The 12,960-nt window shown below is 34.9% G+C and overlaps 1 protein-coding gene and 1 long non-coding RNA gene across 3 annotated transcripts in view; both read left to right on the forward strand.

Annotated features, from left to right (window-relative positions):
* The window catches only part of LOC141385683 (uncharacterized), a 35,371-nt gene that overhangs the window by 16,381 nt on the left and 6,030 nt on the right, over window positions 1-12,960 (forward strand). Inside the window, exon 3 of the long non-coding RNA XR_012406544.1 lies at window positions 5,247-5,345. This is a non-coding gene — a long non-coding RNA (uncharacterized lncRNA). The remainder of the gene's footprint in view (window positions 1-5,246; window positions 5,346-12,960) is intronic.
* Window positions 8,254-9,533, forward strand: her7 (hairy and enhancer of split related-7). Of its 2 annotated transcripts, NM_131609.1 has the most exon segments (3): window positions 8,254-8,397; window positions 8,506-8,601; window positions 8,696-9,533. In NM_131609.1, coding segments are annotated over 3 exon segments (615 nt in total). In that variant the 5' UTR covers window positions 8,254-8,352; the 3' UTR covers window positions 9,170-9,533.

Genomic DNA, 12,960 nt, shown 5'->3' on the forward strand with positions numbered 1-12,960 from the left:
TCTTTAGAAAACATTTTGGTACATCAAAAAGTGCGGCTATGATGACCATCTGACAACTTACATGGAGTCGAGTCCCCTACATGTGGAAATGCAGAGCAACAAAAGATAGATAAATCATAAAAACACAACCCTGGACATAAGAGCTATTACAAAAACAAATGCATAACTAACATACACTATAAAGTAAAATAAAATACTTAAATGATATATACATAAGAGGCTATACAACTAATAAGGCTATACAAGTATCGTGTAATTCAGCTAAAGTAAACAAGTATACATGTAATTCAGCTAAAAATAGTGTTAAAAATTTCACTAAATGCAGTATTTAAACCTCATAAATAAATAGAAAATGAGGTGTATACTACATTTTCTTTTCGGCCTAGTCCCTTTATTAATCTGGGGTTGCCACAGCGGAATGAACCGCCAACTTATCCAGCATATGTTTTACGCAGCGGATGCCCTTCCAGCTGCAACCCAACACTGGGAAACATCCGTACACTCTTGACACGCTCGTACACTACGGCCAATTTAGCTTATTCAATTCCCCTAAAGTGCATGTGTTTGGATGGTGTGGGAAACCGGAGCACCCAGAGGAAACCAACGCCAACACGGGGAGAACATGCAAACTCCACACAGAAATACCAACTAACCAAGACAGGCCTCGATCCAGCACCCTTCTTGCTGTGAGGCAATTGTGCTACCCGCTGCACCACCGTGTTGCCCGAGTAGTGTGATATGAAACTGTAATATCACCCTAACCTAATCCCTAACCACAACCTCAGAACCAATAAAATACAATGTTGGTATAGTATAATCTGATGGGTAGGATAAAATGTCAGGACACCAGCACATGTTTTTTGTAGCGATGCCCTTCCAGCAACAACCTATTACTGGGAAGTTAAAAAAGTAAAAAAAAAATAATAAATTTAAAAAGTTGGTAAAGATTTGCTAATTATAAATATTTAAGTAATTCATTCATTCATTTTCTTTTCGGCCTAGTCACTTTATTAATCTGGGGTCTACACCGCGGAATGAACCGCCAACTTATCCAGCATATGTTTTACGCAGCGAATGGCTTTCCAGCTGCAACCCATCACTAGGAAACATCCACACACTCTCATTCACACACACGCACTACAGACAATGTAGTTTACCCAATTCACCTATAGTGCATCAGTTTGGATTGTGGGGGAAACCGGAGCACCCGGAGGAAACCCACGTCAGCATGGGGAGAACATGCAAACTTCACACAGAAATGCCAATTTGCCACCTTGTTGCCTATAAACAATATATCATTAGAAATATTATATACAATATCAGGAACTGTCAGTTTATTACCAGGGTTTTGTACCGTACAACACCAATCAAGACAATATATCACTTCAAACTAATACAACAGAATACACAACACAATATATTGTTTCAGCATTGATATTTCAATGTGCACATTCGCAATAGTCACATCACAAGATATGCAATGTTGAGTCTGCATTATATTACACATATATGAAGTATGTCATATATGCAAAATATATTTCAAAAAATGGCCATTTATTTATATATTTTAACCATTGGTATTACATATATGGACATGTTTGAAATTCTAATGAGATATATATGCAATTTTTATTAAAAAAAATTAAATATATGTTATGTATATGACATTTTGTGAAGTTTATTTATAAACAAATTTTGAGAGGATCACGTGCTTATGATTGTTCACAGCTGTTCCAACTTTAGCTGATGACTAATTATCCTATCAGAGGATCCTTAACTCACTATAAATAACCAGACTTTTCTCATCTCAATATCTTCGTATATTTTTTTGGCATTACATATATGGTCACACTTTACAATAAGGTTCATTAGTTAAAGTTTATTAATGCATTTACTAACATGAGCAAACAAGGAACAATACATTTACTACTGTATTTGTTCATGTTAGTTAACGTTAGTTAATGAAAATACAGTAGTTCCTTGTTAGTTCATGTTAACTCATGGTGCATTAACTAATGTTAACAAGCATGGACTTGGATGTTAATAATGCTTTAGTGAATGTTCAATTATGATTAATAAATGCTGTACATGTGTTGTTCATGATTAGTTCATGTTAGTAAATGCATTAACTAATGAACCTTATTGTAAAGTGTTACCACATATATGTACATATATGTAGTTCTAATGGTTAAAAATGAGATATTTATTATATATATTCCATTTTTTGCAAAAAAAAAAAATTAAATATAAGTTGCATATATGACATTTTATATATGTAAAATCCAAAAATGAGCTTTTGTGTCATGTTTGTTTAGCATATATTGTATACTCATATAAAAATTTGATTTTGCAATAAATGCAAATTACATTTGACAAGTTAATATTTTGATTTGACATAAATAAAATATGTCATGTATGCAACATAATATTAAAAATATTGCAAAAAACGGCCATTTATTTATATTTTAAAAATTTTTAAAAATGACATATTTGATAATTATGCCATTTCTGAAAAAGATTTAAATGTATGTTGCATATATGACATTTTATATATGTAAAATCCAAATATGAGCTTGTGTGTCATGCTTACTTAGCATATATTGTATATACCTATATAGAGATCTAAAATAATTACATGACAAGTTCTGGATTTGATATATATATATATATATAAAATTTGTCATATATGCAAAATATATTTCAAATTATTGCAAAAAGTGGCCATTTATTTCAATCATTAGTATTACCTACATGCTTATAATTCCAATGGTTAAAAAAAGAGATATATGTGATATATATGCCTATTTAAAAAATAATAATAATAATAATAAATAAATAAATAATTATATATATATATATATATATATATATATATATATATATATATATATATATATATATATATATATATATATATATATATATTGCATCTATGTTATTTTATATATGTAAAATCCTAATATGAGCATATGAGCTTGTGTGTCATGCTCATTTAGCATATATTGTGTATACTGATATAGAAATCTGATATATTGCAATATATGCAAATTACATATGACAAGTTTTGAATTCCACATGTATATAAAATGTCATATATGCAAAATATATTTCAAAATATTGCAAAAATTGCAATTTATTTATATTTTTAACTATTGTTATTACATATATGTACATATTTGTAATTCTAATGGTTTAAAAAATGACATATTTGATAATAATGCAATTTCTGAAAAGATTTAAATGTATGTTGCAAATATGACATATTATATATGTAAAATCCAAATATAAGCTTGTGTGTCGCGTTTATTTAGCTTATATTGTATATACCCATACAAATCTAATATATTGCAATATATGCAAATTACATATAAGTTCATATTTGAATTTCACAAATATAAAAAATGTCATATATGCAAAATATATTTCAACAAATTGCAAAAAAAATTGCCATTTATATTGTTGTCAACTATCAGTAATACATATATGTACATGCTTGTAATTCCAATGGTTAAAAAAGAGATATATGTGATAAATATATATATATATATATATATATATATATATATATATATATATATATATATATATATATATACACACACACACACACACACACACACACACACACACACACACACACACACACATATATATATGCCATTTGTGAAATATTTTGAAATATATGTTGCATATATGACATTTTATATATGTAAAATCCAAATATGAGCTGTAATAATAAAACAACAATAAAATATGTGCTGTGTTTATCTAGCATATATTTTCTATAATCATAGAGAAATCTGATATATTGCAATACAAGCAAATTAAAAAGTTTTGGATTTCACATAGATAATGTCATACTGTATTTGCAAAATATTGCTAGAAATTGCCATTTATTCATATTTTTTAACTATTGTTTTTACATATATGCACATATTTGTAATTCCAATGGTTAAAAGAGAGATATATTAAGCCATTTGTGAAATATTTTTAAATATGTATGTTGCATATATGATATTTATTATATGTAAAATCCAAATATCAACTTCTGTGTTATGTTAAATTAGCATATAGTGCCATATAGCCTATATTTATGATTTCTAAATGAGTTGCATTAAAATAAATTAAGTATGAATAATTATTTTACAAATTATTTTTTTAGAATATTTTCTGAAGGTGTTATACAAGGATTCCCGTGGGAAACTGCATCAAGCTCTTTTAAAAGTGAAAGAAAAGCGCACGTCCATCTCTGCGTGGTCGTATTATTATGGCGTTGACACATTTTGTTAACACCAAAGCCAAAAGTGTGTCGAACCTCTGTTTTTGACAAACCAACACCTCACAGGTTGCCTTGCAGGATAGCATTGTCAGGTCTTTGTTAAAACAATATACTGCGTATGCATGCTAGACATTGACCATAGTGAAGTGTAAGGACGACTCTTTGATTTTGACTGTTTGATTTGATCTGATTCATCAGGATTTATCTTTTAAGTCCTATTTAGTGCGCATGCGCATTTTTTATATCTTTGCAACAACCCAGCAAACAATTTTGTGGTTAATAGACGTCTAATAGACATCTACACATGGACAGATTGGCTAAACTTGGGCTGTCAGTGAAAATCGAGCATCTAGGAATAGGCCAAAACTAGCTTAGTCGTCAAATAGACATATTAGACAGACTTTTAACATGTGTAGTCATTCATTTCTGTTCATTTGATGACTAGTTTTGGCCTATTCTTAGATGTCTATTAGATTTACAGCGCTAAATTTAGCCTTATTTTAGCCAAGACGACTATATTTAGACGTCTATTAGACATCTTTTAAATATAAGAAAATGCTTGCTAGGTAGCCAACAGGTCGTTAGAAGAGTGTTATGATGGGAACCAACTATTAAGCTCGCTCTCCCAGTAACACGGACTGCTCTCACACACCTCAGCTCTTTTTATTACCTGTCAGATTTTGTACATGTTACCCGAGCGCAGAGACGTTCCCACGCTTCTCTCCAACAAACACGAGAACGCCATGCAGTTCACATATAGACTTCATTTTTGGCACATTGGTGATATCTGTGATGATGTGTGCATCCTAGGCTGTCGTGCATCGTGTCAAAAAATGGTAACGTTATTTTGTATTAATAATGTTGCCTATAAATGTGTTGAGGATGCTGTCTGTAAGATTATCCGACGAAAGTTTTTTTTAAATGTTGTTGCCTTCACATTTTACTCAACTCCTGTCTTTCCACCTAGTTTGCATGCAAAAGGCTGGGATTAAAGCAAATGGCACGCGCGGAGCAGTGAGGTGTGAGGGTTCCTGTGCTTTTTGTCAACAGAATGAGAACGACCCAGGTGAGACGAGACTGTCTGTCTGGAGCTATTAGCCTGTGTATTATGGAATTAAATAATAAGAAAACATTCTGAATTAACAAACTAACTGCAGTAGATCTCAAATTACACAATAGTTTTACTTCAATAACATTAACAATTGTTAAGTACAAGGAATGGAGTCATTGCGCAAAATGGTTACTTCAATTTTACTACATAAAAAACATTGTTGGTTTTAACAGTTCTGCCGTCATCCTAAACAATTCATGCACATAAATTGAAATTATTCAACTTCAATCTAGGCTTTCTGTTTTGGGGTGTCACCAATATGGCAGGCAAGTGTGTAAATGTTTAAAACTCGTCGGTAACCAACAGGCTGAAGTGTTATGATGGGAACAGGCTACTAGCCACGCTCTCCCAGTTACACCTCACCTCATAACGCGGGCCAACACCTCAGTCATTTTTTATTACCTGTCAGAATTTGTACATTGTCAACAGCTCTCAATTACGTTCCCACGCTACTCTCCGACAAACGCGCGTATTGAAAACAAGGCTAACGTTTAGACCAAAGCGTTTAGTCTTCATTTTACAACTTCCATCCACAGGACGCGCGATTTACCTGTGTGGTGCACCATTAACCCTCTGGTATTGAGCGTAGAAATCATCAAAATATGATGTCTTTCAATCACTATCACGTTTGTCAAATGGCTCAAAGCATTTACTTTTGACTTTGTGCAGTGATTACAAAAGTTACTATTGCATTGAGGTTTAGTTTGGGGGTAACAGCACTATGCGCAATAGTAATGTCACAGAAACATTTAGGTAAAGCCACTTGACGCATGGAGGTCAGCAAGGATAAAATTAACCAGCCACGTGGCTAACTGACTGTTTTCTTTATGCTACTTATGTTCAACAACCTCTTAGATTTACACAGTTATCCTGTGAGCAAACGGCGTCTCCATTATATGGCAAGACACGTGCTGTCTTTGCGTTGTCGGTTTAGCCTAACGTTACGCAATCTCGTCCGTTTAATGGGATATTTTTTTTCCAGTGGAGAAGTGAATTAATGAATAACTCAGAGCAGTCTGACTAATTTCAGTGTCACGAACAATCAAGAAATCCTGGCTGCTTGCTTTTCATATGCACACGCGTGAACTGTCCGCGCACGAGCGCATTCTGCACAGGTGTGAAGTCGGCACGCGGCACGCGCCCTACTGAATAATAAAGAGGTGTCAGCACACGCGACCCCCTGAAGTTTCACACCGTACCCAGCTGCTTTGGCTCTGCAGCTTTGTGCTTTTTTCAGCAAAACAAATTTATTCCAAATAAAAGTGCGCGTTGGCACGCGCCGATTGTACTTCCACCGTTTATTTTGCATGTGAACAGCTATTCTGGTAAAAAATACAATCAATGCGACATTATTTAAAACGTTTAAATAAATTGCATAAAGACAAATTAATAATAGCCAGTAACACATTTATAAAAAACAATTAAAAAAGCATAATGCGCGCTTGAATCTAAACCAAATGTACACAATCCTGTCAAATGAACAGCCTCAACTTTAAGTACATGGCATAAGATTGTTTTCTCATTGTTTAATTCTTTGCATTGTTTTTCCTTTCCCAGTAGCTACTGGGTTGCAGTTGGAAGAGCATCCGCTGCGTAAAACATATGCAGGATAAGATGGCGGTTCATTCCGCTGTGGCGAGATTAGTAAAGGCGCTAAGCCGAAAAGAAAACGAATGAATGAATGAATAAAAGTGCGTGTTGGCACGTGCCGATCGAACTTTCCCTGTTTATTTTGCATGTGAACAGCTATACTGGCAAAAAAATGTAATTGAGTACTTGCGACATTATTTAAAACGTTTAAAAAACAGCATAAAGACAATTTAATAATAGCCAATATGACATTTATAAAAAAAATCATAATGCGCGCTTGAATCTAAACCCAATGTACACAATCCTGTCAAATGAACAGCCTTAGTGTTGACATGGCATACGATTGTTTTTTCATTGTTTAATCCCTTGCATCGTTTTCTCTTTTCCAATGTTGGGTTGCAGCTGGAAGGGCATCCGCTGCGTAAAACTGGGTAAGTTGGCGGTTCATTCTGCTGATTAATAAATGAACTAAGCCGAAAAGGGAATTAATGAATTACATGTTTTCCCTTCATAACACTAGACCACGAATCACTAACACAAGCTTATAGCAGGCAACTAGTTTAAATTGTGTTGCTTTTGTGTTTACGTTGCACACTTGCATAATATAAAATTGGCTAAGTTTTAAAAACCCAAACAAATCTGAACCGCACATGGACTTATACTGTGGAAATAAGAGCTTTTTTTCTCTCTTTTTGTTGTTATTATAATGGCATCTGTGTCACCAGCGGCGCGTGGGCTATTGATATGCACATTGACAGGCTTGTTTTCTGATGCGCGCACGTGCCCATGGAAGTCTAGGTGTGAGTGAGCGTGTACCATCAGCCCTTTTGATTCAAAGCGTCCATGAATGCTTAAACCAATTCGGTGAAAACTATATATTAGCTTATCTGAGGAAATCCAATATAAATAATTGGCTAAACATTTATGACAAATGTCTAAGCTAATAGTAGTTTGCGATTTGTCTAGCCTAATACTAAGACAATAGACTTCCTTTCTTCCCAGTGCTTTGTCTTTTTCCTTTCTTTTTTGCTTACCTTTATTATTTTAATGTCTAAAAACTTCAACTAACAAACCAAAAATACAAATCTATAATCAAAATCTACAAATAAAACACTTTATTTTTCCTCATGGGAGCTGATTGACAAGCAAAAAAATAGCAGCTCAGGGATTGGGTTAGGTTAGACAGGGGGCGTGGCTTTGCCACCACGCGGCTGACCGCCTATAAAAACCGGTGCTGCGCATCAGACTTCACATTTCACATTTGTTAACGCACCTCGATGAAAGACCTCCACCTGCATACCTAACAGAAGAAAGCTTGGACATTTTCTGGAATCATATCCTCACTGATATCAACTATTGGAGTACACGTGCAATGAAAATCCTGGCACAGACTGAAAAAATCAAAATGGACAGAAAGGTAACAACTTCTTTCCAGATGAATCCCATTGAGACATGCACATGCTGTAATATTAACCAGTTAAAACATGATCTGTTGACTGACATTAGTCCTTTGTGTTTTCTGAAGCTGTTAAAACCTCAGGTAGAAAGACGTAGAAGAGAAAGGATGAACCGGAGTCTCGAAAACCTGAAACTTCTGCTCCTGCAAGGCCCAGAACACAACGTAAGACCACCTTTTGCTTTTAAACACAGTGGCATCTATGAATATGTGACTAGCTTGATCCAAAGCTGATTTATGTCAACTCTTATTTTTGTAGCAACCTAATCAGAGACGATTAGAGAAAGCAGAGATCCTGGAATACACAGTTCTGTTCCTGCAAAAGACGAATGAAGCGAGTAAAGAAGAGGAGGGAGAAGAAAAAAGCCAGTTTATGGAAGGCTTTTCTTCCTGTCTTCAAAAAGCAGCCCGCTTTCTCTTGGAGGAAGGTGGACTGGAAGGCTCGGTCACATCCATGCTGTGTCAACGTCTTGCCCACCCCACCATCAGACTGCCTGTCAGAGGTCACTCCAGAAAGCAGCACGCAGAATCAAACCCACAGCATCATGCGCGTCGTCCACACCACAAAAACTCCAAAGCAGGACATCCATCAGCTTGCAGGAACACCAAAGAACCACAAGCGAGCAGAGCTGCATTCAGAAGCACAGACTCCAACACAAAGCATTCGACAGCTCAACCAACCTCCCGCCACCCAGAACCAGCCAGCCAGACTGTCTGGAGACCTTGGCCTTAACTGAGAGAAAAGACATTCATTGAGAAATGGACTCAAAATGATGGGCCTTGTGTAATCTCTTCTGAATTATATGCATAGCAGATTTCTTCTATTGCTTTTATCATCTGACATGACGTTGGAAGTGTAAATAGTGTATGATAAATATTGCAATATATTTTTTACGCAGATTTCTTCTCCCCCTTTTTTTTTTCTTCTCCTTGCATGATCTGTACTGGATGTATGATGATCATTTGTAATACATGACTGACGTATTTATCTGTTTTGCACATTTAATTTATTAATGACATTCCCTTTCATGTTCAGATTTATACGTTGTGTGTTTTGATCAGTACATTCCACCATTAAAAGTGAAATATTCACCATTGTTATGTGTTCCCGACAATAATATTAATCTCTGGAGTGGCATGATGTTTGCCGGTCATTTAAGATGCACGCGTCGAGAGTTTACAGTCGGGCTTTGATCATCAGAAGCCTTTGAAATGCGGAAGAACAAACACTTCACTTCCACACGACTTCTGTTCTCACACCTCAGCTTTCCAGTCTGCTCGAGTCAATAAATAAAGGGTGCGAATATGCGACACGTGCCTTGGCACCTCCAAAACATCGGTCGGTGCTTATAGATTTGAGTTGAGAGTGATTAAAAACGCTGCGTTGGGTCAAATATGCACAAAACCAATAGTTGGGTTAAAAAATGTAATTGAAATTCAATGCAAACCAACGTCGGGTTTAAATATTTGACCCAATGTCGGGTTAAAATAGCGAATAGTTATTTACAATAAAATAAAATAATTTTTACTAATTTACTATTTTTTTTTCTTGAGGTATAAGTAGTTACAAGCCATTTATATGAGCTGAGTTTAAACAAATGAAGTTGAACATTGCTAAATTGAATTAGTTTGTTAACATTCGTACCATATACATTGTTTGCAACCACTTACCTTAATAAATAGAGTAAATCCAATCTTTTTTTTCAGTGTACTTTTTTTTTTTAGACTCATCGTCTATAAAAATCAAAGCAACCAACTAAAAAGCTGATATCGTGTGTTTTAAATATTGCACAAATTTGACAACAGGTACAGCCTTAAAAAATCGGCTATTATAAGCTGCTCGATTTGAGAAGTCTGGGATAAATTAATTCTGCTGGGTTTAATGTTGGGAAAGACTCCACACATCAAAGAGATGCTGATGATGGGACAAAAGGCAGAACTGTTGCATGCTTTAACACTTCGTGGGCCGCCGGTTTTGTCTTGCTGGTGTCAAAATGGCAACGACTGGCACGCGCATTTCCATCCGTTTGTATCAAAGAAGCGTGAAATCTTTTACGCAATAAACCTGAATGCGGCCAGGGAATGAAGGACGGGCGTCTTTCCCACGCCTGCACAATTTCAGGCAGTTTTCCCCCCTCAAAATTTTCCTCGAGATTCTATTTTTGTAGTAGTTTATACTCTTATTTACTCAACTTTTTACTTAAGCAGTTATTGTTAATACTTCATTTGTTGACGTTTAATCGTATTTTCAAGACGTTTAGTCTTATTTTAAGTCGTATTTTAGGGATGTTTAAGTCGGAAATGTTTTGATTTTATAAATATTGTATTTATAAATGTGTGAATGAGAGTGTTTCCCACACTCTCAGAAAAAATGGAACAATGTTAAGAAGGTACAAACCCTTGTCACTGGGACAGTATATTTTTATGGGACAGAATTGTACCTTAAGACAAAGAAACACAGTTGTACCTTTGCAGATTGTACATTTAAGGACATGATTTGTACAATGGGAAACCAAAATGTACCTTTGGTTTTTAAAACCTGCAGATAATATTGTGCCTTCATCAACTGGACAAATCTGATCCATGAAGGTACCACCACAGTGTCAAGACACTTTGTACCTTTACAGTGTCAGATGTGTTCCTTTAAGAACTGTTTTAAGGCATTTTGCTACTGAAAATCCAAAATGCATCAATTTATTTTGTGTATATAAAACATCAAATACATGTTTAAACAATCTTTTTTTAAAAAGTTTATTTGTGTGTAAATGCACCTTTTTCATTTACAATAAAAACACTTCATCAAAAATCAAAAGATCTATTTTTGCTAAACATTTCACAACACTTTTCACAAAAATATTACAGAAACACACACTCTCTTACAATATTAAACATCGTTTCTCCTATTTCCACACAAAACCTTTGAATTAAAAGTTCATTTTATTTACCTATTTTTTACTTAATCAATTATTAATGGAAATATAATAATGCTAAAGTATTGTAACGAGATATGCACAATGTTTGATTAGTTTTACAATATTAAAATGTCTGCATGAACACTTTTACATATGCAGGACTTTTGGCAGCTCAAGTAGTGGAAAGCAAACGCCAAAAGGTGCAGATTTCAATAATGAAACTGTATTTGTCAGAAAATGTTACCAAATGTTTATTAAAATGCCTTAAATTTAATGTACAATACTTATAGTTTTTTTACCAGTTATTGGCTAAAATGTCAGTAGTGTATGATTGTGTGTGTGTGTGAATGTGTGTGTGGATGTTTCCCAGAGATGTGTTGCGGCTGCAAGGGCATCCGCTGCGTGAAAACTTGCTGGATAAGTTGGCAGTTCATTCCGCTGTGGCAACCCCAGATTAATAAAGAGACTAAGCCGACAAGAAAATGAATGAATGAATAAGTTTCTTTAAGCATTTGCTTTTAAATGATGATTCTTGTTTTAATATGGAGATCATTCATTAAATCACTTTGCCTTTGCAGTCATTTTCATCGATGTTGTAACAAAGCAGTTGTCTAACACTTATGTACCTTTTTATGAGAACAATTGTGTACCTTCATTTCAATTATACACTCTCAGAAAAAAAAAGGTACACAAATAATGTTCCCTGAGGAATACCTTTGTAAAAGTTGTACTTTTGGTACAGAAAAGACCTCTTATAGTACTGCTCTGTACCTTTTATGGTACAATTGAAATGAAGGTACACAATAAGTTCTCATATAAAAGGTACACAAGTGTTGGACAACTCCTTTATTACAATATCAATAAAAATAAACATGGAAAGGCAAAGTGATTTATGAATAATTTCCATATTAAAACAAGAATCATCATTTAAAATCTTATGTTTAAAGAAACTCATAAACATTCATTAATCATTCATTTTCTTGTCGGCTTTGGCCCTAATTAATCCGGGGTTGCCACAGGGGAATGAACCGCCAACTTATCCAGCATGTTTTTATGCAGCGTATGTCCTTTTAGACGCAACCCATCTCTGGCAAACATTTATTATTCATTCATTCATTTATTTTCTTGTCGGCTTAGTCCCTTTATTAATCCGGGGTCGCCACATCGGAACGAACCGCCAACTTATCCAGCAAGTTTTCTTTTACGCAGTGGATGCCCTTCCAGCCGCAACCCATCTCTGGGAAACATCCACACACACACTCATACACTACGGACAATTTAGCCTGCCCAATTCACCTGTACCGCATGTCTTTGGACTGTGAGGGAAACCGGAGCACCCGGAGGAAACCCACGCGAACGGAGGGAGAACATGCAAACTCCACACAGAAACGCCAACTGAGCCGAGTTTCGAACCAGCGACCCAGCGACCTTCTTGTTGTGAGGCGACAGCACAACCTACTGCGCCGCTGCCTCTCCACATTCATTATTATATTAATTAATATAAGTTTTATAAAGCAAAATAACTGGTAAAACTCAAGGTATTTTGAACTAAACATTTAGAGCATTTTAAATAAATGTTTGGTAAGCATTTTTGTCACTGTGGTGGTTCCTT

The sequence above is a fragment of the Danio rerio genome, chromosome 5, assembly GCF_049306965.1.
Source record: "Danio rerio strain Tuebingen ecotype United States chromosome 5, GRCz12tu, whole genome shotgun sequence".
In the NCBI taxonomy this organism is placed as follows: Eukaryota; Metazoa; Chordata; class Actinopteri; order Cypriniformes; family Danionidae; genus Danio; species Danio rerio.

What these genes read in the sequence shown, in the direction of transcription:
- her7 (XM_073951023.1), top strand. Translation starts at nt 8,416, where the DNA reads ATGAATCCCATTGAGACATGCACATGCTGTAATATTAACCAGTTAAAA. An exon ending in TGCAAGGCCCAGAACACAAC is followed by an intron (nt 8,602 to 8,695) that starts GTAAGACCACCT and finishes TTATTTTTGTAG; the next exon opens with CAACCTAATCAGAGACGATT.